The sequence below is a fragment of the Leucoraja erinacea genome, chromosome 5, assembly GCF_028641065.1.
Source record: "Leucoraja erinacea ecotype New England chromosome 5, Leri_hhj_1, whole genome shotgun sequence".
Taxonomy (NCBI): Eukaryota; Metazoa; Chordata; class Chondrichthyes; order Rajiformes; family Rajidae; genus Leucoraja; species Leucoraja erinaceus.
Window position 1 is genome coordinate 42460780 of NC_073381.1, and position 26573 is coordinate 42487352.

Genomic DNA, 26573 nt, shown 5'->3' on the forward strand with positions numbered 1-26573 from the left:
GATGTGGGGCCGGGGGTGGGATGCGGGGCCGGGGCCGGGGGGGTGGGATGCGGGGGCCGGGGACTGCGGGGCGAGTGTCCGTCTGTCCGCCCGCGGTCGCTGCGAGTGTCCGGTTGCTCAGAGACGACGGCGGCACAATGCGGGTGACGTAGCGCCCTGCACCCGGAATCAGGATCCGCGGCGCCTGTGGGGGGGAGGGGGGGGGGATGGGGGGGGGACGGGGCAATGGGGGGGAGACGGGGGGCAATGGGGGGGGGGACGGGGCAATGGGGGTTGGAGACGGGGCATGGGGGCAAGGGGGGGGGGAGACGGGGCAATGGGGGGCCGGGGGGGCAATGGGGGGGGACGGGGCAATGGGGGGGGAGACGGGGCAATGGGGGGGGAGACGGGGGGGGGGGGGGGGAGACGGGGCAATGGGGGGGGGGAGACGGGGCAACGGGGGGGGGAGACGGGGGCGGGGGGGGAGAAGGGGGGCAATGGGGGGGGAGACGGGGCAAGGGGGGGGGAGACGGGGGGAAAGACGGGGCAATGGGGGGGGGGAAGATGGGGGGGGACGGGGCAATGGGGGGGGGGGGACGGGGCAATGGGGGGGGGGAGACGGGGCAATGGGGGGGGGAGACGGGGCAATGGGGGGGGGGGAGACGGGGCAATGGGGGGGGGAGACGGGGCAATGGGGGGGGGGGAGACGGGGGCATGGGGGGGGGGGGGGGGGGGGATGACGGGGGCAATGGGGGGAGAAGACGGGGGGGGGGGGGAGGACGGGGGGGGGAGAGACGGGGCAATGGGGGGGGGACGGGGGGGACGGAGGGGGGCAATGGGGGGGGAGAGGGGGGGCAATGGGGGGGGGGGGGACGGGGCAATGGGGGGGGCGGGGGGGGGGGGGGAAGACGGGGCAATGGGGGGGGGGGACGGGGGGGGGCAATGGGTGGGGGGGGGACGGGGGCAATGGGGGGGGGCAGACGGGGCAATGGGGGGGGGGGAGACGGGGCAATGGGGGGGGGGAGACGGGGCAATGGGGGGGGGGGAGGGAGACGGGGCAATGGGGGGGGGAGACGGGGGACGGGGCAATGGGGGGGAGCGGGACGGGGCAATGGGGGGGGGGGCAAGGGGGGGGAGACGGGGCAATGGGGGGGGGGAGACGGGGCAATGGGGGGGGAGAGACGGGGGGGGGGGAGACGGGGGCAATGGGGGGGGGGGGAGGGGGGGCAATGGGGGGGGAAGACGGGGCAATGGGGGGGGGGGGCAATGGGGGGGGGACGGGGGCAATGGGGGGGAGACGGGGCATGGGGGGGGGAAGACGGGGGCAATGGGGGGGGGAAGACGGGGCAATGGGGGGGGGGGACGACGGGGCAATGGGGGGGGAGACGGGGGCAATGGGGGGGGGGGGAGACGGGGATGGGGGGGGAGATGGGGGGGGGGGAGACGGGGGCAATGGGGGGGGAGACTGGGGCAATGGGGGGGGGGGAGAGACGGGGCAAGGGGGCAATGGGGGGGGCAACGACGGGGCGGTGGGGGGACGAGGGCAATGGGGGGGAGACGGGGGGGGGGGGGGGAGACGGGGCAATGGGGGGGGGACGGGGCAACGGGGCAATAAAATGGGGGGGGGGAGCGGGGCAATGGGGGGGGGACGGGGCAATGGGGGGGAGGAGGGGGGGCAATGGGGGGGGACGGGGCAATGGGGGGGACGGGGCAATGGGGGGGGGGGGGGGGGCAATGGGGGGGAGACGGGGCAATGGGGGGGGGGGGGCGGGGCAAATGGGGGGGGAGACGGGGCAAATGGGGGGGGAGACGGGGCAATGGGGGGGAGGGGGGCAAGGGGGATGGGGGAAGACGGGGCAATGGGGGGGGAGACGGGGCAATGGGGGGGGAGGGGGGGCAATGGGGGGGGGAGACGGGGCAATGGGAGGGGGAGACGGGGGGGGGGGGCAATGGACGGGGGGGGGGGGAGACGGGGGCATGGGGGGGGAGGGGGCAATGGGGGGGGGACGGGGCAATGGGGGGAGACGGGGCAATGGGGGGGGGGGAGACAATGGGGGGGAGAGGGGGAGAGAGAGGGGGGGAGAGAGAGGAGAGGGAGGGGAGGGAGAGGAGGAGGGAGAGGAGAGGAAAGGGAAGGAGGGAGAAGAGGAGAGGGAGGAGGAGGGAGAGGAGGGGGGGAAGAGACGGGGAAAAGGGGAGGGGGAGAGACGGGGGAATGAGGAGGGGGGGAGGGGAGAGGAGAGGGCAATGGGAGGGGAGAGAGAGAGAGGAAGAGGAGGGAGGGAGAGGAGAGAGGAGAGAGAGAAGGAGCAGGAGAGGAGAGGGAGAGAGGAGAGGAGAGGAGAGGAAGGAAGAGGGGAGGAGAGGAAAAATGAGGGGAGGAGAGGAGAGGAGAGAGAGGAGGAGAGGAGAGGGGAGGAGAGGAGAGGATGAGGAGAGGAGGAGGGAGGAGGAGAGAGGAGAGGGGAGGGGAGAAGAGGAGAGGAGAGGAGAGAGGAGGAGAAGGAGAGGGGGAGAGGAGAGGAGAAGAGAGGAGAGGAGAGGAGAGGAATGAAGGGGAGGAGGAGAGGAAAAGAGAGGGGAGGAGAGGAGAGGAGACAGGGTAGAGGAGAGGGGAGGGGAGAGGAAGGGGGAGAGGAGGGGAGGGGGGGTGAGGGGGAGAGAGGAGAGCGGAGAGCGGAGGGGAGCGGAATAGAGGAGGAGGAGAGGAGAGGGGAGGAGAGGGGAGGAAGAGAGAGAGAGAGGAGGGAGAGGAGAGGGAAAAAAGAGAGGAGGGGAGAGGAGAGTAAAGGAGAGAGAGAAGAGGGAGGAGACAAGAAAAGGAGAAGGAAGAAAAGGAAGGAAGAAAAAAAGAGAGTAGAGGAGAGAAGAAAGGAGGGGAAGAGAAGAGAAGAGAGGAGAGGAGGAGAGGGGAGGAGAGGAGAAGAGAAGGGGAGAGGAGGAGAGGGAGAGGGGAGAGAAGGAGAGAGAAGGGGAGAGGAGAAGGGAGGGGGGAGAGGAGAAGAGGAGGGAGAGGAAGAGGAGAGGAGAGAGGGGGAGAGAGAGAGGAGAGGAGAGGGGAGGAGAGAGGGGGGGAGAGAGGAGAGAGAGAGAGGAGAAGAAAGAGAGGGGAGAGAGGAGGGGGGAGAAGAAGGGGGGGAGAGGAGAAAGGAGGGAGAGGAGACGGGAGGAGAGGAAAGAGAGGGGGGGGGGGAGAGACGGAGGGAGGGAAGAGGAGAGGGGGGGAGAGGGGAGAGAGGGAGGAGAAAGAGGAGAGGAGGAGAGGAAATGGAGGGAGAGAGGAGAAGAGGGGGAGGAGAGGAGGAGGGAGAGGGAGGAGAGGAGGAGGGAGGGAGAAAGAGAGGGAGAGGAGGGGAGAGGGAGAGGAGAGGAGGAGAAGAAGAGGAGGGAAGAGGAGAGGAGAGGAGAAGAGAGGAGGGAGAAGGAGAGAGAGGGAGAGGGGGGAGGGAGAGGAGAGGAAAGAAGGAGAGGGAGGAGAGGAGGGGGAGAAGGGGAGGGAGAAGAGGAGAGGAAAGGAATGGGGAAGAGAGGGGAGGAATGGAGAGGAGAGGGGAGGAGACGAGGAGAGGAGAGGAAAGGGAGGAGAGGGGAGGAGAGGAATGGGGAAGAGAGGGGAGGAATGGAGAGAGGAGGAGAGGAATGGGGAGGAGAGGAGAGGAGAGGAGAGGGAGGGGAGGATGAGGAGGGGAAGGAGAGTGAAAGGAGGAGAGAGGAGAGAGGAGAGGGGAGGAGGAGGGGGAGGAGGGGAAGAGGGAGGGAGAGAAGGAAGGGAAAGTGGAGGGGGAGAGGAGGGGATGACGGGGGAGGGAAGGAGGGAGGAGAGGGGGGAGAGGAGAAGGAGGGGAGAGGGAGGGAGAGGAGAGCGGAGGGAAGGGAGGGGAGAAGAGGGGAGGGGAGTGGAGGAGAGGAGAGGGGAGGAGAGCAGGGGAGGAGAGGAGAGGGGAGGAAAGGAGAGGAGAGGGGTGGGGAGGAGAGGAGAGGAGAGGATAGGGGAGGAGATGAGAGGAGAGGAGAGGAGAGGAGAGAGGAGAGGAGAGAGGAGAAGAGAGGAGAGGGGAGCAGACAAGAGCAGAGGAGAGGAGAAGAGAGGAGAGGAGGGGAGAGGGAGGAGAGAAGAGGAGAGAGTGAGGGAGAGAGAGGAGGGAGAGAGGAGAGGAGAGGAGGAGAGGAGAGGAGGGGAGGAGAGGAGAGGAGAGGGGAGGAGAGGAGAGGAGAGGAGAGGAGAGGAGAGGAGAGGGGAGGAGAGGAGAGGGAGATAGGGAGATAGAGGGAGAGAGGGAGAGAGAGAGGAGGAGGGACAGGGAAGAGGGAGGGCGGATGGGGTAGGGAGAGAGAAGGAGAGAGGGAACGAGAGGGGGTAGGGGGAGAACGAGAGAGAGAGAGAGAGAGAAGAAGGAGAGGAGAGAGAGGGGAGAGGAGGGGAGGGAGAGGGAGGAGAGGAGAGAGAGGAGAGGAAATAGGAGAGAGAGAGGGAGAGGGGAGAGGAGAGGGAGAGGAGAGAGAGAGGAGAGGAGAGGAGAGAAGAGGAGAGGAAAGGAGAGGAGAGGAGAGGAGAGGGGAGGAGGATCTATCTCTCCGTCTCTCTCTCTCCGTCTCTGTCTCTCTCTGGAGAGATTCTCCCCCTCTCTCTCTCTCCCTCTCCCTCTCATTCTCTCTCTCTCTCCCCCCTATAGGTTATTTAGGGAGAGAGGAGAGAGGAGAGAGGAGAGAGAGGAGGAGAGGGGAGAGAGGGAGGAGAGAAGAGGAAGGAGGGGAGAGGAGAGGAGAGAGAAGGGGAGAGGGGAGAGAGAAGGAGAGAGAGAAGGAGAGAGAGGGGGGAGAGGGAGGAGAGAGAGAGAAGAGGGGAGGGAGTGAGAAGGGGAGAGGAGAGGAGGGGAGGGGAGGGAAGGAAGAAGAGGAGAGAGGAAGGGAGAGAGGGAGGGGAGGAGGGGAGAAGGGTGGGGAGAATGGAGGGGAGAGAAAAGAGGGAGAGAGGAGGGGGGGGGGGGGAAGGAGGGAGGGGGGGGGGATGGAGGAGAGGAGGGAGGGATAGGGAGGAGAGGAGAGGAGGAGGGAGAAGAGGAATGGAGAGAGGGGAAGAGAGGGAGACACAGAGGAGGGAGGGAGAGAGAGAGGGAGGGGGGGGAAGGGGGGAAGGAGAGGGTGAAGGGGGAGAAAGGGGGAGGGGGGGGGAGAGAGGGGAGGGGGAGGGGGGAGGGGGAAGAGGAGAGGAGAGGAAAAGGGAGAGAGAGGAAAAGGGGGAGAGAGGAAAAGGGAGAGAGAGGAAAAGGGAGAGAGAGGAAGAGGGGGAGAGGGAGAGAAGAGGAGAGGGGAAGGGAAGGGGGAGGAGGAGGAGGAGAGGGAGGGGAGGGGAGGGGGAGAAGAGGAGGAGACTAAGGAGGAGAGGGGAGAGAGGAGGAGAGGAGGAGAGGGAAAGGAAGAAGAGAGAGAAGAAGGGAGAGAAAGGGAGAAGGGAGAGAGAGGAGAGAGAAAGGGGAGAGGGAGGGAGAGGGAGGAGGGGAAGAGAGGGGAGAGAGAGGAGGGAGGGAGAAAGGAGAGAGGAGAGGGGGAGGAGAGGAGAGAGGGAGAGGAGAGGGGGGGAGAGAGAGAGGAAGAAGGGAAGGAGGGAGAGGAGAGAAGGAAGAGGAGGGAAGAGGAGGAGGAGAGGAGACGAGGGAGGGAGAGGAGAAGGAGGAGAGGGAGAGGGGAGGAAGAACAAGGAAGGGGAGGAGAGGAGGGGAGAGGAAGGGAGGGAGAGAGAGGAGGGGAGGGAGAGAGAAGGAGGAGAGGGGAAGAGAGGAAGAGGAGGGGCAAGAGGAGAGAGAGAGGAGAGGAGGGGAGAAAGAGGGAGGGGGAGAGGGAGGAGGAGAGGGGAGGGAGAGGGGAGGGGAGAGGAAGAGAGGGGGAGAAAAGAGGGAGGAGAGAGGGAGAGTGAGAGGAGAGAAGGAGATAGAGAAAGAAAAGAGAAGGAGAGAAAGGGGGGGAGAGGGGAGGCAAGAGAGAGAGAGGAGAGAGAGGAGAGAGAGAGGAGGGGAGGGAGAGGAGAAGGAGAGGGAAAGAGGGAGGGAGGAGAGGAGAGAGAGAGAGAAAGGGGGAGGGGAGAGGGGGGGGGGAGAGGAGAGAAGGAGAGGAGAGGAGAGGGAGAGAGAAGGAGAGGGAAGAGGAGGAGAGGGAAGGAGAGGAGAGGAGAGAGGAGAAGAGAGGAGAGGAGAGGGGAGCAGAGAGAGAAGAGAGGAGAAGAGAGGAGAGGAGAGGAGAGTGAGGAGAAGAGAGGAGGGAGAGGATAGGAGAGGGGAGGGAAGAGGAGAGGGAGGGAGAATGGAGAGGAGGAGAGGAGGAAAGAGGGAGGAGGGGCAATGAAAAGAGAGAGGGCAATGAGAGGATGCAGATGGAAAGAGCAACGAATGCTGTAAAGTACTGACGAAATAGTTGAAAAGGTGTGGAAATTAGAGATGCGAGAGAATGGAAACGGGTTTGGAAAGAGACAAAGTGCTGGAGTAATTTGGGGGGCAGGCAGCATCTCTGGAGGAAAAGGATAGGTGACGTTTCGAGTTAGAGCTCTTCCAACTGAGAGTGAAGAATATTTGGGGGGGGGGGGGGGAAAGAACTGGAGGAGAGTTCTTCCCCAGCCTGACCCGCTGAGTTACTAATATATTGGTGTAAACTAGTTCTCTCACAGTTAAATACTTTAATTACCAACAGAGAAGGGTGCAGACCAAGGGTTGGTAAATTGAATTTGTGGACATGGAGAATGTATGTTGGTGTGGACATAATAATCTGAAGTAATGCATGTAGGGGCTTGCAGTGCTTTTAAAATTATGTGCGTGATGTTCTAGATAAAGATTTTCTACAAAATCATTACATATTCGAGATGATAAAATATTATTTTCCAGCTTTATTCAACTTTCAGGTCATACCTACAATAAATAAACATTGTAACATTTTACAAACTAAAAGCTACCAGAAACCTTGTCCAACAGCAGACAGCTATTCTCTCCTGACCACATGTTTTGTGAACATAGCAAATATATATATTTTTTTTTTTGCTGTACCAGCGTCGGATGAAAATGTTGCAAGGTTTCCCAACCTGGGGTAAATTTGTTGATTCTGGATTTGTAAATATTTTTTCTCATCGACTGACTGTGTTTGGTTCTGTTATACTGGTATCTGTTCATCATTAGTTGTTCATAAATAAGTGAAATAACATTGTTATGTGCTATTATAGTTGCCTGGGGTAAACAGAACAAAGAAGTTTGGGAAGCCGTGCAATATTGGCTCTGGCACTGAATATGAAGTGTGGGGTCCCGGTCAAATTCAGTTGAGGAGCAGAGTGGCCAGGTGGTATCGACTAAATAATGCTGAAATCAAATATTCAGAGAGAATATTGTAATATTTCCACGTTTGCACAATGCAATGTTTGTTAAACTCATTCTGTTCAGGTAATTCCTTTCTTTGTCTGTTATGAAGTACTTTTTTTGTGCAAGAAAGGTCCCCTTTCTCAAAAAGATTGAAAACTTGGATTAAAACGCTAATAGGGAGTATTGTACGCACCAGAGACATTACTTTTAGTTACAATTTTTAAAATCAAATTCAGTATTGCAAAATAATGTTTTAGTGTGGAATACAAAATTTGACAATAAGAAAAATACTCCCCTACCTTTATTGACTTGTGTGCTAAACTTGTGCAGTGCCAAGGTGTCATATACAAATTCATTTTTTCCATCCAGCATGTTTGTATAGTTCACTACTTTAAATTTTAGTCTACAATCTACACCTTATATTCTACATTTTTGTACACAACTGGATAACAATATTCTAATGTATTTGTCTTTAGAGATTATATTAGTACCAGTTACAGTTACGATATTAATAGCAGTCATCTTTTACCAGTCATCCCATGACATTGTCTTTTTGCTAATGAGGTGGAATGGGAATTTCAAGCAATAAAGGCAGCAGGAATTTATAATTTGGTCTGTGAAACTACCCCATATAACTGTTCAAATCATCATTTAACAGAAAATCATGTCAGTTTAAGTCTTTCATAAACTGCAAGAAGTAACATACAGCAAATGGACGTTGTAAACCAAATTCACTGTACACAGTACTCTTCATTATATCACATTTGGTTGCCCAGCTGCACCTTAACTTGAAGGTTTCATTAAAAGATGCATCATTTTTCTTCAGTGAATCAGCCACTTAAACGTAACCTTTGCTAACTTACTGCCAAGACTACAACTGTATTTTGAGATACACATCCAAGATTGATATATTTTACTTACCAGAGAACTGTCAGCAACTTTAGAGATTGATATCCATAAGAACCCACTTAAAACAAATTTATAGATGGAACAGTACAACAAATAAAAAGTTCAAAATGTAAACTATTTATTTAAAGGCTACACACAATTTAATGATCATTCCTATTATAGTGAATAAATAGTTACTGCTTTCAGAAGGCAGCCATCTCTATCATCAAAGTAGATCCTTCTCCACGAGTCCCTAATTAACCAGTGTAGAAGATATGCAATTGGTTTTCTGCACCAGCTTCAAATATATTAGCAAGACGGTACAAGGAAACAGGAAATTCCCTTCTCTTACTACTGTTGCATCAAGGAAATCACTGCAATTATGCAGAACATTCACTCTTCCCCAATACAATCATCAAAGTTTAACTCGGGAGAATGTTAGTCATAACAAAAAAAAAGGATCAACACTTATCATTTACATAACTTTTAAAAGGCTTGAAAAGCTGCTTCTGTGTCTTGCCTTCCTTCCTCCAAGTCCACTATATTCTTCATCTGAGCTTGCTTTCAAATTTAGTTAAGCTGCAATGCTAAGTTTACTTTTTTTTTAAAATAAATGTTGGTTAATTGGGACTGGAAAATCTGTGGCCAAATAATTACAATTAATAATAAATTAAGTGACATTAAAAGCATATTAAAAGACACTCAAATAATTTCACCACATAACTTAGCAAATGTATACCAACAGGTGATGTTAAAAAAAACAAAATGTCAGCAGTTTAATGGAAGCACAATTTTTTTTTGAAATATAAAGTGAAAATGTATTTTTGCAAATCTTAAATGAAAAGCAAAGAAAATACACATTAAAGTACTTGAGCTTAACATAAATTACTCAATTTGAACTTTGTGGACATGGTGTACAGTTTATCATACATAACTGAAAAGCTGCATTAAAACCAATTGAAAGACAGTTATTATTTAGTACCTCATCATTAAAGCCATGGCTATATTTCAATTGCTGTTTCAATGTTACATGTTGGAAATTCCAAATATTTTGAAGCACCTTTCTTCCATCAAAAGGATCTTACTATGCTGTAAAAATTAAGTTTTTCAAGTCCCCTTGTCAACAAACCTCAAAACCAAAAGCAGTAAGCAAGAAATGTCATAATGTGCTCAAAGTCCCCTATTTTGCAAAATCTTAATTTCTAGAAGGATGCTTCATGCTGTTCATTTTTTTTTTTTAAACAATTAGCATCTCATTGAAATAATTAATTTCTGGTCATTTGTGACAAAACCAGCCAGATCCCAAAGTTTATACTTGCTTACTTTATTAGTTTCTGCAAACTATTTTACAAATTCAACATTTTTGTACAGTGCAACTTTGATATAAAGCAAGCGACGGGAGACAACTACCACTAGATTTTAAAGGTACCAAGTGGCAACTGAAAACAATATTTACTCATTTGTCTGCCGGGATTTGATTATACCCGTGGTGCATCCAAAATGATTATTATGTACGTAAAAAGCAAGTTAGAGACAGCACTGTTGATATGTCAATTTTTTTCTTAACTCCCTAGAAACCCACAAAATGTATGCACCTGAGAGGCGAGGTTATAAGTTAACAGTGCTAACTTTCAGTCCAAGGGAAACGGTGCAATAAAAATAACTGTTTAACTAATACATTAGATCAATGCAGCAATGTATTAAAATAAAGGATTAACATTCACTAAATTTCAAAATGTAATCAGGCTTCTAACTGCTTTGATTATTTTCAAATTTTAGAATTCAGAGTCCACAAAACCAATTTATATTTGAATAGCCAAATGCTTTATTATTCATGAAATCAACTTCCAGAATGTCAGAAGTCAGATTTAGATAGTTACTGGAATCAATACTATGTTGTCAAAAACATTTCATTTCAAATCACTAAAGATGAAACCAAACAAATTGCAAATTAAACAACAATCAAGCTAATTATGTTGAGAATATAAAAAATAAAGTTTGATTGTTAGCCCATTACACATAATAACGTTTGCTTGAAGCAAAGACGTCCACTAAATTTAAAGGAATTTTGAAAAGGTCCATTTGGATGCTTTGTTTATTTTGAGCACTGTCTAAAACAGAAATAAACGGGCACAAGGAATCCTATAGTACTACATGAAATAGTCCAGAGGTGAAAATATAATTCCATGCACAAAACCTTGGGAGAGGGGGGGGGGGTGACAGGAAAAGCTTGTCACACCTGTTAAGTGTGGGGAATGAAATCCATTTTCTTTCTCCAATGGACTTTTAGTATGTGGGTCAGGAAGATAAATTGGGTTCTTTTGCAAATAACAATTTGAGAATTTAATGTAAAAACTTTGAAAAATCATGGACCAAGAGCTGCCCAACGTCTGTATTAAACCATTCTCCGCTACTGAAGCCCAGAGATTTTGAATGCACAAGAACCCATCCCCATCAGAAAAAATAACTTGAATTTCTGAATTATAGAGCACTGCTTATAATCAATACTTAAACAGCTGCCTTACTCATTAAATCTATCCAGCACACAGGACAACAGTTCAATTTCTTGTTTAATGAAAGAATGGTACCCATATACTGCAGATGATTGTACAAAATGAAAGCCGACTAGAAATTATTTAAGAACATTTACACCACTCCAAAAACCATTCACACATGAATCCTTAAAACTAAATGATTTTTAGCCACTCACTGGACTTGATAGCCACCATCTTGGACTTAATTTTATTTGGTTCCCCATTGCTTCTTTATTAATTGTACATGGCTGCAGGCAGCAACATCACATCAAATAAATAAGCATGCCCTTTATAAATGCTGAAGCAATTTAACAAAAGATGGCGCAGCAGGAATTCACTCTGACCTTGTATGCTGTCTTTCTGGTATTTATACACACTGAGACGATGTAAGTTTCCTCCACATCCAAAAGAAAATCGAAGAATTCATGGGCATAAGAGAGAAAATTGATCGCAGGAAAACAAGACTAGGGAGAATGGAAGTCTTGCATTTGTGCCAAGAATAAGCATAAACTTGATGAATCAAAAGGTCTACTATGGTACAAAGGAAACACAAAGATAAAGTTCATGGCTACTTTATGGATTACTAATTATGGAACAATTAAATCTCAGTGGACTCAATGAAGTGTAATAATGTCCCTAGTAATTACACATCCACATGCGTTAATTTCTAACATAACTTGAAACTAGATCAGAACACTGTGACTAACCAGACTGCTCTTTCTGGCCTGGTTTGAATGAAGAAGTCGATCCAAAGATCCAATAAACTTTTCCACAAATGCAAAAGAGAATAAAGTCCAAAACATGGACTGAAAGCTCAAACATAAAAGCTGCAGTGTGTTTATATTAACTGTTGAAACATTCAATAAATATAGGATTCTTTTTTCACCTGTCAAGTTATTCCCGTGAACTCCAAACATCTCCAATTATTAACCCAGGGTGTTCCAAAACCAAATGATTTTGGCAACAATTTGGATGGACTTACTGAACACAAATTTACTTACGATAATTTCATTTTCAGTGATCAAACTGCATCAAGGCTTAATGTTATGAACTCTGTTCTACAGATGTCACAACACAGAAATAAGCATGTGCAAATTACAGTTGAAATTATAAATGAAAAAACATGATTTTTCTGAAAGAAAAGCTCGATAATATACAAAGACAATACACAAGTGCAACTATTCCACAGTACACAAATTATCTCACTTTTGTACCACAGGTTGATAAATAATCTAAAGAATTAAGGCATGTAATAATATCATCACAAGTCTATTTTGTATATTTTTGGAAACGTTTATACGGTTGTAGTGTGCAACACAATTTCTAAATGTAAATGAAAGATGCACTCTGCAATCTTAAAGCCATAGAGTGGAATATGTCAGAGGAAGATATCAATATTGTTTCATCTTTCTGGTAAATTAATTTTTTTAGTTGAATTGCTTTAAATCGGACAAAAAAATGTGTGTAAATGACCGACCTGACAATTCCATTGCCATACATTTTTTTAACAGAAATTACACCGATGAAGGTGAATATTGTTGACATATTTTATTATGGTGTCACCAGTAAGAAATACAGTACCTCTATGTAAAAAGGTGTTTGCTAAGTTGTGCTCACATTAAGGATTCATCATACCAAATTGTTACACCATCAAGCAGGACCATCTAGACATAAATACCACCAAACCCTCACTGAAGTGAAATGACTAAAATGTGAAAATCCACACAATGTATTCATTGCCTTTCCTAAACACAGTTTAGGTACAAATAGTTTGTTTTTGCATCTATACAAACAATTGCTGTTAGTCATGCTTATTCCTTCCAAGTATACTTTGCTCCAAGGCTTTTAGTATACTCTTCATTCAAGCACAATCCATGAAATAAACTAAATTAAAGCAGAAAATTAACATGCATTCACCATCACAAAGCTGAATATTTGAAAAATGAAAACAGAAGGTTTTGATTGGTTTCCGAGAACTATCAATGTTCAAAACAATTGTACATTTTCATTCAATTCCCTTTGTAAATTTTATAATTTACTCATTCAAAAAATCTTCAAATACATGCTTCAATTATGGCTTTTGACAATTTCCAATATGCCACCCTCTCATACTCTTTAAAAAAAACATCAATTTCCATTATCAGATTTGCTCGTCAGCTATAAATAAACAAAACATTGATGAGCATTATAAGCAAAAATGGAATGGTCTTTGAGAACATGTATTAAGGAAATATAGGTATACAGATCTTCCAATGAGTAATTTACAAAAACATAATCGTAATGCCCATGACCCAGACTGAATCTATAAAATAGAAATCTGTTGAAGTTTTTCATATTTTCTTGGATGCATGCTACCATCTATTTATTAAAGACTTCAACAGCACATTTAATGTGAGCATCACAAAAATAAAATCCAGTGCTAGTCAGTTGCACACAATTTTTGTTTGTGCATTTTCAATGTCTATTTAAATACTTAATTGAACTATTACACTTGTATTAACAGCAAATCACTTATAAAACAATATTTTAATACTTATAAATGGACAGTCTGATTCTTCTGTTTTCTAGTGATGATGGTAGACAGTTTGCAGTGATGGCTAAAGCATTCACAGGCTGCTGAAATGACCATTCATTACAATACTTCAGAAGCCTGTAAACATATTTTCTGCTCCTCCTCTAGTCATTCTGTACTTGGTTTCTTCAAGGAGAAGGCGCATATGTTAAAATGTTTGCTCAGCTGATTTACCTGTTTAAGATAAAATAAAAAGCACTATTCTCAAGTACTTATATAATTGTAGTCATTGAACCAACATCTCAATGGTTTGAATGGTTCATTTGTGCTTTATTATTACGTGTGCAAATGCAGAAGGTGATGATTTTCTTACAAACAGTCTAGTAGAGTATTGCCATACCCAAGCACAATCCCGCGATTAGCAAAGTGTACAGAAATAGTCCACTGAGCCCGTGTGCAAGAGGTGCCATGTTTTGACGTCATTTGCAAAGACCAGTCCACGCTCTGGTTCTTAGGAGCGGTGCCCGAGCCAGGCAACCCCCAGGAAAGACACATCTATGTACCTCTGTGCTGAGCCCATTTACCAGCACGTCCTCTATAGCCTATTATGCTTTGGTGATTCAGGAGATTGTCTTGATACTTAATGTGCTAAGAGAGTTCCTGCCCTTTAGGCAGTGTTCCTGATTTCAGCCATTGGCTTGGTGAAAATCCCATCTAAACCTCTTACCCTTTCTTCTCATTAAGTTCTCACTCATTTTTTTTTTTAATTAATTGTCTTTTCCCAGAGTATTGGGTTATTTAGAAAACTTGTTTTTCCACCTTCAGTCAGGGTATTATGTTAGTTGTACAAAATGTTGGTGAGGCCGCATTTAGAGTATTGCGTTCAGATTTGGTCACCATGCTATAGGAAGCATGCTATTAAGCTGGAAAGAGTGCTGGGATTTACAAGGATGATGTCAGGACTTGAGGGGCTGAGCTGTAGGGAGAGATTGGGCAGGCTAGGAGGGCAGGAGATAGGAAAGATTTAGAGAGACATGGGCTCAACGAGAACATTTGGGACTAGTCATCTTGATCATTATGGACACGTTGGGCTGAAGGGCTGTTTCCATGTTGTATTACTCTATGTAGTCATAGAGTCATACAGTTGAACAGCACAGAAATGGGCCCTTTGGCCCAATTCATCCATGCTGACTGCGATGCCTATCTTTTAAACATTGCAATTGTATTCACTTCTACCATCTCCTTTAGCAGCCCATTCCCGAAAAACGTACCCGTCAAATCTCTTTTACGCGACTCTCCCCTCCCATTAAATCCCTCTCTCATTCAATTGACCTGTGACCCTCAATTTTATAAATCTCTAAGGTTATCCTTAACCTCCTACGTTCCAATGAGAATGAGGCCAGTATATCCAATCTCTCCTTATAACTACAGACCTCCATTTTGTCTAGTGAATCTCTTCTGCACTCTTTTGCTACCACATCCCTCCACTGTGACAACCAGGACTGCACACAATGCTCCAAGTTCTGACCAACGCTTTGTACAGCTGTAGCATGGCATCTTAACTTTCATACTCAGTCTTAGCCTCTGAAGGCAGTCATGCCAAATGCCTTCTTCACTAGCCTATCCACCTGTATCACCATTTTTTGGGATCCATGCAGTTGCACCCCAAAGAACCTCAGAACATCAAGATCCCGGCCATTTACTCCATTTGTCCTGTTGTTACTCAACATCCCAAAATGCATTCTCACATTTTATTGGATTAAATACTGTTTGCCACCACTCTACCTGACTTTCTAAATGATCCATACCCCTGTATCCTTTAGCAACTTTCTTCAGTATTTACTGCTCAATCAATCTCCATACTATCACCAAACTTGATTAATCAGTCCACTTACATCATATCCAAGTCATTTAGATACAGAGCTGCCAAGTTTTGTCAGAGCATTTCAGTATTCTAGTACCTGAAAATCAGTATTTTGCTGAGGAAATCAGTATTTTTACACAGTGCCATTTTGCTTAAAAAAAAATGTTTTTTTTTAAATGTGCGGTCATACTCATGTAAGAGTACAAGAATGCATAACTTTGCTACCAATTGACATGTCTTCTAAGCACCTTACTCGACAGTGCATTCATTGCCATCCCTTTGTATACTGCTGTTTGAACGGCTGCTTCCTGCTTTTAGCACCAGATGATGATGTAGAAGCCATTTTGGAAGCCTCCCTCTCTCTCTCCCTTTTCCCCCTCTCCCTCCCTCCCACCCTCCCTCTCTCTCCTTCCTTTTTTCCTCCCTCCCTCTCTTAATCCCTCCCTCCCTCTTTCTCCCTCTCATCTCCACCCCTCCCTCTCTCGCCCTTGAGCCCACACACTGTTCTGTAACATCAAGGCCAATCCCAATGTAACTGCAATCCCACTGGTAACCTTTCACCACTAGGCCTATCCAGAATTCTACCAATGCCTGAAAAATATTCGATGGCTCAACTTTCACTGAGAAACAGAATTCCAAAGACTCATTGTTATACGAAAATTTTCCTGAACAGTCTGTGGCCATAGCGCTATGTGTAAAGCCCATAGTGCTCCAGCCAATATCACTACATTTAGAACCCACAGCGGTTCGTTTAAATTCCCACGCGTTAAACTGACAGTGCTCTGTTTAAACCTGGAGCAGGACAAGCAGCAACTCTGGAGAGAAAGAATGGGTGACGTTTCTGGAAAAGACCCTTCTTCAGACTGAACTGAACTCCGTATTTAACAACACAAAATCGTACGTCCATATTCGAATCGCATTTTCGTACACCTCGATCACTACACTCTGCCTCACATCAAGCCAATTTTGGATCTAATTTGCTAAAATGCCCTGTATTCTATCCTACTGGATCAGGCTAGAACATTTTCTAAGCTCCCATAGACAATACAATGCTGGGGATTCAGATAAAAATGGTGCAAAGACTCAATATTCAGAAAGTTTGCAATTTATTCTTAAGAATTAGACACAAGCTTCTGCAGATGCTGGTTTACAAAAGAGGACACAAAATGCTGGAGTAACTCAGCAGCATCCCTGGAGAACACGAATAGGTGATTTTGGGTGCAGAAACGTTCTTCTGACTGATGGATCAGTCAGGGCTGCTGAGTTACTCCAGCATTTTGCATTCTTAAGAATTAGCTTGACGCTACTGATCATCACATATTATAATAAGAGCAATGATTTGAGAAAAGAAATGTACTCACCACACATACTCCATAATGAATGTGTGCAGCAGTTATTACTATGGTCAAGATGATAAGAAGATAATACTCTTTGTCTTGTAGAACACCAGAGATCACAAAGATCACACCTACAGCCAAAGGCAGGAGAAGGCAGCTGAGGGGCTGGCAGCGAGTGTTACTCATTTGGCAAACTATGAGTTTGCACTGCAAATAGAAGAAAGTAAGTTAAGTCACATTGACTAAAAAAAACTCTTAATACAGATTTTAAGCCAGGTCTTATCTGGAAAATATTAGCTATTTGCAGCATAATAAGAATTGGTGCACAACTTGCCCAATTTGCCAACATATTCAGAACTATATTTATCAACTTTATGCAACCTTAAGATACTATAAATTAAATGTCACTGGAAACAAAAGACAATGTTTCAATACTCCATATACACCAGAGCAAATGTGATGCTGGCATTTTGTAATAAAGTGCACAAACTAATTTTCTGCTTTAAATCATTCTAAACATTGCAAGAAATGTAAAGTGATACATTTGGGAACTATTTTTTTTTAAATTCCAAATAAATTATGCCACATTGATCGTGGTCTACTCCCAACTCCAACATTTCAACAATCCAAATTACATATTTTTTTGATTATGGGTTATTTCAAAACAGTCACATCCAGTAGCAGTAGAAAACAGTGACATGAATCATCTCAGTGACATTAACAGTTGGTTATCTTCATGTTGTGAGCCAAATATTTTCTATTCAGTTATAATTATGGTTGTCTTTTAATTTCAATTGCCATGCATCACATTTATGACAACTAAAAAAAATTGTCAGCTAATGCTGAATTATCGATAATCAGTCTAGCCCACCAAGCCAGCCTGGTCAGGCACAGTCAGAGGCAAACAATGTTACAGAGTTAAAACAGATAGACAGATAATTGCTTGGATGTGGCCCAAAACTCATTTCAAGATCAGTAATGCCACTAAAATCAAGAACTGTTTAGTTCAGCCTCAGACTCTGGCAAGGAGAAGCAGAGAAGCTATATGGCTACGAATATAGTTTGAAGTAGAACCCAACCGAGTAATCAACACTTTACTCAGATATTAAAATCTGAATTATAGACAATAGGTTCAGAGGTAGGTCATTCGGCCCTTCGAGCTGCCATTTAATGTGATCATGGCTGATCATCCACAATCATTACACAACACTAAATCCAGAATTGCCTTCTCCCTGGTAGGCTCCAGTACAAGCTGCTCCAAGAATCTATCATGGAGGCACTCCACAAACTCCCTTTCTTGGGGTCCAGTACCAACCTGATTTACCCAGTCTACCTGCATGTTGAAATCCTCCATAACAACGGTAGTATTATCTTTCTCTTAATGATGGTGGTGCGATGGACCAGGATGCACAGTTAGCTCCATGTATAAAGTTATACAATTCCTACAGGCTATAACTAAGAAATAACGTAGAAATGTGTGCGACAAAGGCAAAACAGTTATAATGGGTGACTTCAATCTACATATAGATTGGGTGAATCAAATTGGCAGGGGTGCTGAGGAAGAGGATTTCTTGAAATGTATGCGGGATATTTATCTAAATCAACATGTAGAGGAACCAACGAGAGAGCAGGCTATTTTAGACTGGGTATTGAGTAATGAGGAAGGGTTAGTTAGCAATCTTGTTGTACGTGCCCCCTTGGGCAAGAGTGACCATAATATGGTTGAGTTCTTCATTAGGATGGAGAGTGACATTGTTAATTCAGAAACAATGGTTCTGAACTTAAAGAAAGGTAACTTTGAGGGTATGAGACGTGAATTGGCCAAGATTGACTGGCAATTAATTCTAAAAGGGTTGACGGTGGATATGCAATGGAAGACATTTAAAGACTGCATGGATGAACTACAAAAATTGTTCATCCCAGTTTGGCAAAAGAATAAATCAGGGAAGGTAGTACATCCATGGATAACAAGGGAAATCAGGGATAGTATCAAAGCGAAGGATGATGCGTACAAATTAGCCAGAAAAAGCAGCATACCGGAGGACTGGGAGAAATTCAAAGACCAGCAGAGGAGGACAAAGGGCTTAATTAGGAAAGGAAAAATAGAATATGAAAGAAAACTGGCAGGGAACATAAAAACTGACTGCTGCAAAAGTTTTTATAGATATGTGAAAAGAAAGAGATTAGTTAAAACAAATGTAGGTTCCTTGCAGTCAGAAACAGGGGAATTGATCATGGGGAACAAGGATATGGCGGACCAATTGAATAACTACTTTGGTTCCGTCTTCACTAAGGAAGACATAAATAAATTGCCGGAAATAGCAGGGGACCGCGGGTCAAAGGAGTTGGAGGAATTGAGTGAAATCCAGGTTAGCCGGGAAGTGGTGTTGGGTAAATTGAATGGATTAAAGGCCGATAAATCCCCAGGGCCAGATAGGCTGCATCCCAGAGTACTTAAGGAAGTAGCTCCAGAAATAGTGGATGCATTAGTAATAATCTTTCAAAACTCTTTAGATTCTGGAGTAGTTCCTGAAGATTGGCGGGTAGCAAACGTAACCCCACTTTTTAAGAAGGGAGGGAGAGAGAAAATGGGGAATTACAGACCAGTTAGTCTAACATCGGTAGTGGGGAAACTGCTAGAGTCAGTTATTAAAGATGGGATAGCAGCACATTTGGAAAGTGGTGAAATCATTGGACAAAGTCAGCATGGATTTACGAAAGGTAAATCATGTCTGACGAATCTTATAGAATTTTTCGAGGATGTAACTAGTAGCGTGGATAGGGGAGAACCAGTGGATGTGGTGTATCTGGACTTCCAGAAGGCTTTCGACAAGGTCCCACATAAGAAATTAGTATACAAACTTAAAGCACAAGGCATTGGGGGTTCAGTATTGATGTGGATAGAGAACTGGCTGGCAAACAGGAAGCAAAGAGTAGGAGTAAACGGGTCCTTTTCACAATGGCAGGCAGTGACTAGTGGGGTACCCCAAGGCTCAGTACTGGGACCCCAGCTATTTACAATATATATTAATGATCTGGATGAGGGAATTGAAGGCAATATCTCCAAGTTTGCGGATGACACTAAGCTGGGGGGCAGTGTTAGCTGTGAGGAGGATGCTAGGAGACTGCAGGGTGATTTGGATAGGCTGGGTGAGTGGGCAAATGTTTGGCAGATGCAGTATAATGTGGATAAATGTGAGGTTATCCATTTTGGTGGCAAAAATAGGAAAGCAGACTATTATCTAAATGGTGGCCGACTGGGAAAGGGGGAGATGCAGCGAGACCTGGGTGTCATGGTACACCAGTCATTGAAGGTAGGCATGCAGGTGCAGCAGGCAGTAAAGAAAGCGAATGGTATGTTAGCTTTCATTGCAAAAGGATTTGAGTATAGGAGCAGAGAGGTTCTACTGCAGTTGTACAGGGTCTTGGTGAGACCACACCTGGAGTATTGCGTACAGTTTTGGTCTCCAAATCTGAGGAAGGACATTATTGCCATAGAGGGAGTGCAGAGACGGTTCACCAGACTGATTCCTGGGATGTCAGGACTGTCTTATGAAGAAAGACTGGATAGACTTGGTTTATACTCTCTAGAATTTAGAAGATTGAGAGGGGATCTTATAGAAACTTACAAAATTCTTAAGGGGTTGGACAGGCTAGATGCAGGAAGATTGTTCCCGATGTTAGGGAAGTCCAGGACAAGGGGTCACAGCTTAAGGATAAAGGGGAAATCCTTTAAAACCGAGATGAGAAGAACTTTTTTCACGCAGAGAGTGGTGAATCTCTGGAACTCTCTGCCACAGAGGGTAGTTGAGGCCAGTTCATTGGCTATATTTAAGAGGGAGTTAGATGTGGCCCTTGTGGCTAAGGGGATCAGGGGGTATGGAGAGAAGGCAGGTACAGGATACTGAGTTGGATGATCAGCCATGATCATATTGAATGGCGGTGCAGGCTCGAAGGGCCGAATGGCCTACTCCTGCACCTAATTTCTATGTTTCTATGTTTCTAAGGAAGCAACATGGGGCCAAGATAAATAATAATGCAAACAGAAGGATCCCAACTAGTGGAGAGAAAGAAAAGCATTGGAGGATGATCACATCATACCAGAGGTGTACACCAGAACCTTTGATTGAGTTACCTTTGTCACCATGAAGCTTGAAGTCCATGACTCATCAGTAACCGTTATAGTGCTGTTGCACAGAGGGAGTTTGGGGAACGTCAGGTGCAGGTTTGTGAGGTAACTGCATGTATGTGAACTTCAACATAGATGGAGAGATTCAAATTAGGGCAATAATTTGTAAGAAGTCATTCAAGACATTTGAGTGAAAGTCAATTTGAATGAAAGAATATGCGAGGAGTCAATATTATCTTTGGGAGATAAGAATGGATGTTGTAAGGTTAGTATCTCAAGATTCAAGCTCATGGCTAAACTGGAGACTGAACGAAGGGAGGAAATTACAAGATGCAGTGAATGGATAGTCCATGTTAGTGCCAAGGCCAAAAAAGTGATTGACAAGTTTGCAGTAGAGAACAGAATTTGCATTATAGATGATCCTCAAACTAAAACCAGTCGGTATAGATAGGGCGCTATGTAGACTGAGAAATTTCACAAATAATCTGTCAGGAGTGGACTTACCGTAATATTAGAAAATGCTGTCCCAACCAAGAAATATATTATTCTTGGATGTTTCTCTATAACATCATATTGTGACGTACAGACCCATAGCATGCAGATACCAAAGAGCATTAGTGGCGAAATGAATGGAAGCATAGCTTCATAAAAAGAATGCTGCTTCAGAGTGCCAGACCTATATGCCCTAGGAATTGAAGAAAATAGAGCAAATCAAAACAGTGCAACTTTGACAACTGTCATCTATGAAGTGCACATTTACTATAATACACCCCAACATGAAATGCAGCACACAATACTTCAATATTTAGTTCAAGAGAGATATCCAAGTCAGTGAAATACTTTAAATGGAAAAAAACTAGTTAAATTTGGCCAAGTAAGTTTCCCAACATTTATAAAATTTGCAAAACCATTTTTAATTAGCATATGATCACATCTTTAAGTACTTTTTACGGTGCCTTACTCAGACGACATTAGCATTATATTAGTATCCAACAAAATAACATCTTCACAGCTAATGCTGAAAGCTGCAGGAATCAGAGCCCTTTAGTTGAAATGGAGATGGAAGAAAATGGTGTGTGGAAATTAAGTGAATAAGTCAGTAAGGATATTCTAAGTATCAAAAATCAGCTTTTGAAATGAAAAGTTTGAAAGCAATTAACAATTATTACAAAAATGGAAAATATTATAAATCAACTTACTTGAAAACATTGTACAAACTCACAGGAAATGTGATGATAAAGGCACAACCTACAAAACAGATGAATCCATTGTTAGGCATTAATACAAATTAATTAAACTAATGACATTTACTTTCATTCCAATGTACATTGTAATCTTCAAAACAAATTCCACGTGCAAAAAGCTCAGGATGACAACAAAGCTCTTATGTTAAGCTACAGATTATGTAGATTTTTTTACATAATACATCGCTGAAAACTTGATGAAAATAGCCTGGAGTCCATATCATCTTCAGATTTCAGTCCACAACTATTTTGAGGTCAAATAATGCACAAAAAATGCGGTGTCCGGATTTTCAATTACCTCAACAACTAAAATTATAAAATCAATGAGGTGGACACAGACCAATAGTCACAGACTACAGTCTATCATCCAACTTTAACATTCTGCCTAAGTGGTCCAATTGAAAAGATATCTCAGTACGTGCCTTATTTTCTGTATCAACTGTTTGAAATTCTTAAACCTTGTTCCTTAATCAGCAGTTTCATATTAAGGGAAACAAACAGGCAAATAAACATTGTTCGTGGCCCTTATAGAATGCACTTCCAAGATCCAAAAAGTAAATAGCTTGATCAAACCAGATTTAGAGAATTTAAACTTTTGATAAATTCTAGCTGCATGTATTCTTTGTCCGTCACATAGCTTTACGATCCCAACTTAAACCTTGCAGCATATATTTCACATTAAAATTTAAATCTCAAAACAATCATAACCAATAAATCCTACTGTATGGTGCAATCATTTGTTGTGCCAGAAGCAGGAATATCAATTGCTTTGCACGGTTGGATTCATAACTTCCCGTGGCATAAGCTCCCAGAAAAAAAAGGGATAAGGTAAAAAAAAATCGGAATCATTAAATCCACTTGTGATACAGGTCGATGCAGTTTAATAGGACAAGTTAATAACATTCATCCTATGTCTCAAACTGAAATCAGTAGTTCACCATGAGTAGAACCTTTTTTTATAAACCAAGGTGTACAATACCATATTAAATGAAGGTACATACTCAAAATCATGGTAGTGAAGAGGTCTCTGTACTGGAACTTGAGGATAATGGGTCCATACCAAGCTTCGACTCCAACAATTGAAGTTATAATGTAAACAATTGAAATGGTCTGCAATGTAATTAGAGGAGAAAAGGATTTTTTCTGATGTTGTTTGAAATTGACATGAATTTGAGATACCACTTGTTCATTTAACAAACAATGTAGTTGTAATTCTTAACCATTTGGAAAGACAAATTCTGTAAACAATTTAATATTTCCTACTGAAGGAAAGCAGCAACATCAGAACTGCATTTAAAAAAAAAGATTGAAGGCAGTCGTTCGCCTGTCATATCCGCTGGCAATTTCCAAGCTCTTGGCTTATAGTCCTATAAATTACTGCTCTTGAGGTGCTCATCTAAATACTCAGATCAATTTGTCAAACACACCAGGGTTCAATTAAATTCCATATTCAAGGTCCGGTGACACAGCTGGACCGAGCACATTCTGTCGCAGTCAGCGGCCTGAAGAAATCGCTGTTCCTGGGGGCTACAACGTGGGCCACAACAGCAGCCATGTCACCAGACCGTGCAGTGGGTGAAGAAGGGCTCATTGGTACACCCTGTGAGTCGGTTCAGAAGCTTTGGCCCAGTGGGCAGATGCAGTGTAATGTGGATAAATGTGAGGTTATCCACTCTGGTGACAAGAAGGCAGATTATTATCTGAATGTTCTCAGATTAGGAAGTGGGGAGGTACAACAAGACTTGGGTGTCCTTGTACATCAGTCACTAAAAGTAAGCATGCAGGTACAGCAGGCAGTGAAGAAAGCAAATGGTATGTTGGCCATAGAGAGAGGATTTGAGTATAGGAGCAAGGAGGACCTACTGCAGTTCTACATGGCCCTGGTAAAACCACACCTGAAGTATTGTGTGCAGTTTTGGATCTGTCTCCTAATTTGAGGAAGGACTTTCCTGCTATTGATGGAGTGCAGCATAGATTCACCAGGATAATTCCTGGGATGGTGACACTGACATACAGGAATGGATTGACTAGGCTTATATTCACAGGAATGTAGATGAGTGAGAGGGGATGTTATAGTAACATATAACATTCTTAAGAGATTGGACAGGCTAAATGCAGGAAAAATGGTTCCAATGTTGGTGGAGTCCAGAACCACGGGTATGCCATTTACGACTGAGATGAGGAAAAACGTTTTCACCCAGAGAGTTGTGAATCTGTGGAATTCCCTGCCACAGAAGGCAGTGGCGGCCAATTCACTGGATGTTTTCAAGAGAGAGTTAGATATAGATCTTAGGGCTAACGGAAATCAAGGAATACGAGGAGAAAGCAGGAACGGGGTACTGATTTTGGATGATCAGCCATGATCATATTAAATGGCGGTGCTGGCTCGAAGGGCCGAATGGCATACTTCTGCACCGATTTTCTATGTTTCTATGTCAATGGGAAAGTAGATATTCTCGACATCCAAGTTTTCAAGATCCTGCATCTTCTCCCAGAAAGTAGAAGAGAGAAAAGGCAACACTTCCGGCCTTTCTGATGCAATGACCATGAAGATGGACTGGATGGAAGGAAGTGACGAGACTGTGATGGACTGGGCTGTGTTCACGCTTCTCTGCAGCTTCAGTTAGTCAACAGGAGAGCAGCTGCCACACCAGGCTGAGAAATATCCCATCAGAATACTTTCAATAGCATTTCTGTACAAGTTTGAGAGATTCCTCGTGAACATGCTGAATTTTTTCAGACGTCCAAATAAATATTCTGATGTGCTTTCTTGATTGCTGCACCAGTGTGAAGAGACCAGGTTAAGTTGCCGGTGAGGTCTGAAGGTAAAACACAAAATGCTGGAGTAACTCAGCGGGACAGGCAGCATCTCTGGAGAGAAAGACTGGGTCGACCCGAAACGTCACCCATTCCTTCTCTCCAGGGATGCTGCCTGTCCCGCTCAGTTACTCCAGCTTTTTGTGTCTATCTGTAGTTCTTTCCTACACACGTTGCTGGTGATATGGCTGCCTAGGCACATGAGGCTGTTGACCATCACTCCAGTAGCTCTGTTGATGAGGACAGAGTTGTGCTCACCCCCTTACTTCCTTAGGTCAACAACCAACTCTTTCATCTTGCTGAGTTGTCCCAACACCATGACACCAGGGTCTCTTTCCTGCACTCTGTGTCATCGCTGTTGTTGATCCTGCCGACAGCAGTGGCATCATTGGTGAACTTAAACATCAAGTTATTGTACTTACCCCCAGAATCTTGGGTGTACAGGGGCTGAGCACACAACTCTGAGCTTCATCAGAATTGAGGGAAAGGATGGAGGAAATGTTACGACAAATTCAAATTGACTGAGTCAGGAAGTCCAGAAGCCAGTTTGAGAAGACCAAGGTCTAGAAGCATGGGGACAAGCTTATTTGGAATTATGATGTTGGAGGCTGAGCTGTAGTTAATGAAGAGCGTCCAAATGTGTTCTTATCGTCAAAAGCAATCCAGAGTTGAACGCAAGGGGGATAGCATGCTCTACAGACCGATTTTTTCCATATGCAATTGCAAGGTATCTGGGCGTTTCAGGTTAAGACGCGGCACACTCAATAGGTACATCAACCATTTCATTGCATCCACAGACATTCTTTTCTGTTTCCTAGTTACTGAGATAAATACATTTTCCTGTTTACCACATCCAGGCCTCTCAGTTTTATGCACAGTCTATCAATTGTAATTCCTCAGCCCTAGCAACATTATTGTCATTCTATTTTGTACCCAGCAGAACTATTGTCACCCCTATGCATACAATGTTCCAGCCATAGCTTTAATGTTGTACATAATCTAGCATTGTCTCACTGCTGCTGCATTCAATGCCTTAGGCAATAAAGGCACGTATCAATTTTGCCTGAGCTACATATCCTATTACCTGCAAGGATTTATGGCAGCATTACGCATAGATTCTCTCATTCATCTACAATTATTATCCCACTGTTTTACAATCTCCTATATCCTATGCCTTCCACAGATACATACCTCATACTTCACTACATCAAATTCCATACCAATTTTGTGCCCAGCTAATTGGTTAATTGAGATCTAGGACTATCTTCAACACTGTCAAGACTACTGCCATTTTTTTGGTATCATGAGCAGATGTAAAGATTAGGACAGGAAAGAGATAGAGCACCAAGTAGCATTCTGTCAAGAAAACAACCTCTTCTCAAAAGTTAGTAAAACAAGGGAGCTGGTCATTGGCTTCAGGAAATGGGTTACACTGTACAAATCCCAGTGTGCATTAAAGGTGATGAACTGGAAATAGTTGAGAACTTCACATTCATGTTCCTAGGTGTACATATTACCAATTTGATCTGGTGCAACCACATTGACAATGCAGCCAAGAAAGCACACCAAGGAAATTCAGCATATCCACAATGACTCTTACCAATTGTATGCATAGTGGAAAAAAACCTATCAGGATGCATTGCAGCTTGGTATGGCAAATGCATTGTCCAAGATTGCAAGTAATTGCAGAGAATTTTGAACGCAGCACAGACCATTCACATTCAAGTCCATTTCTCTTTCCTTTCCCAACAACCAGAAGCTACAAAAGATTAAATGCATGCACCACCACATTCAGGAATAGCTTCTTCCCCACCATTTTGTGGAAACTCTTAAATGCATCACTACAATGTCAAAGTATTCCCAATCTTTCAATCTACCTAGTTATCTTTTCACTTTCTCTTATGCACTATGTATTGCATTCATGTATGGCAT

At 44.9% G+C, this 26573-nt stretch overlaps 1 protein-coding gene and 1 pseudogene across 1 annotated transcript in view; both read right to left on the reverse strand.

Annotated features, from left to right (window-relative positions):
* Window positions 1-193: 193 nt before the first annotated feature.
* LOC129696847 (basic proline-rich protein-like) lies at window positions 194-2900 on the reverse strand (annotated as a pseudogene).
* Window positions 2901-10756: 7856 nt separating this feature from the next.
* Window positions 10757-26573, reverse strand: part of selenoi (selenoprotein I) — a 41644-nt gene continuing 25827 nt past the window's right edge. The window contains exons 6-10 of the mRNA XM_055635431.1: window positions 22826-22934; window positions 21780-21828; window positions 21085-21265; window positions 16476-16658; window positions 10757-13484 (exon numbers count right to left, since the gene is read on the reverse strand). Coding sequence (XP_055491406.1) covers window positions 13419-13484; window positions 16476-16658; window positions 21085-21265; window positions 21780-21828; window positions 22826-22934 — 588 coding nt within the window. The 3' untranslated portion in view covers window positions 10757-13418. The remainder of the gene's footprint in view (window positions 13485-16475; window positions 16659-21084; window positions 21266-21779; window positions 21829-22825; window positions 22935-26573) is intronic.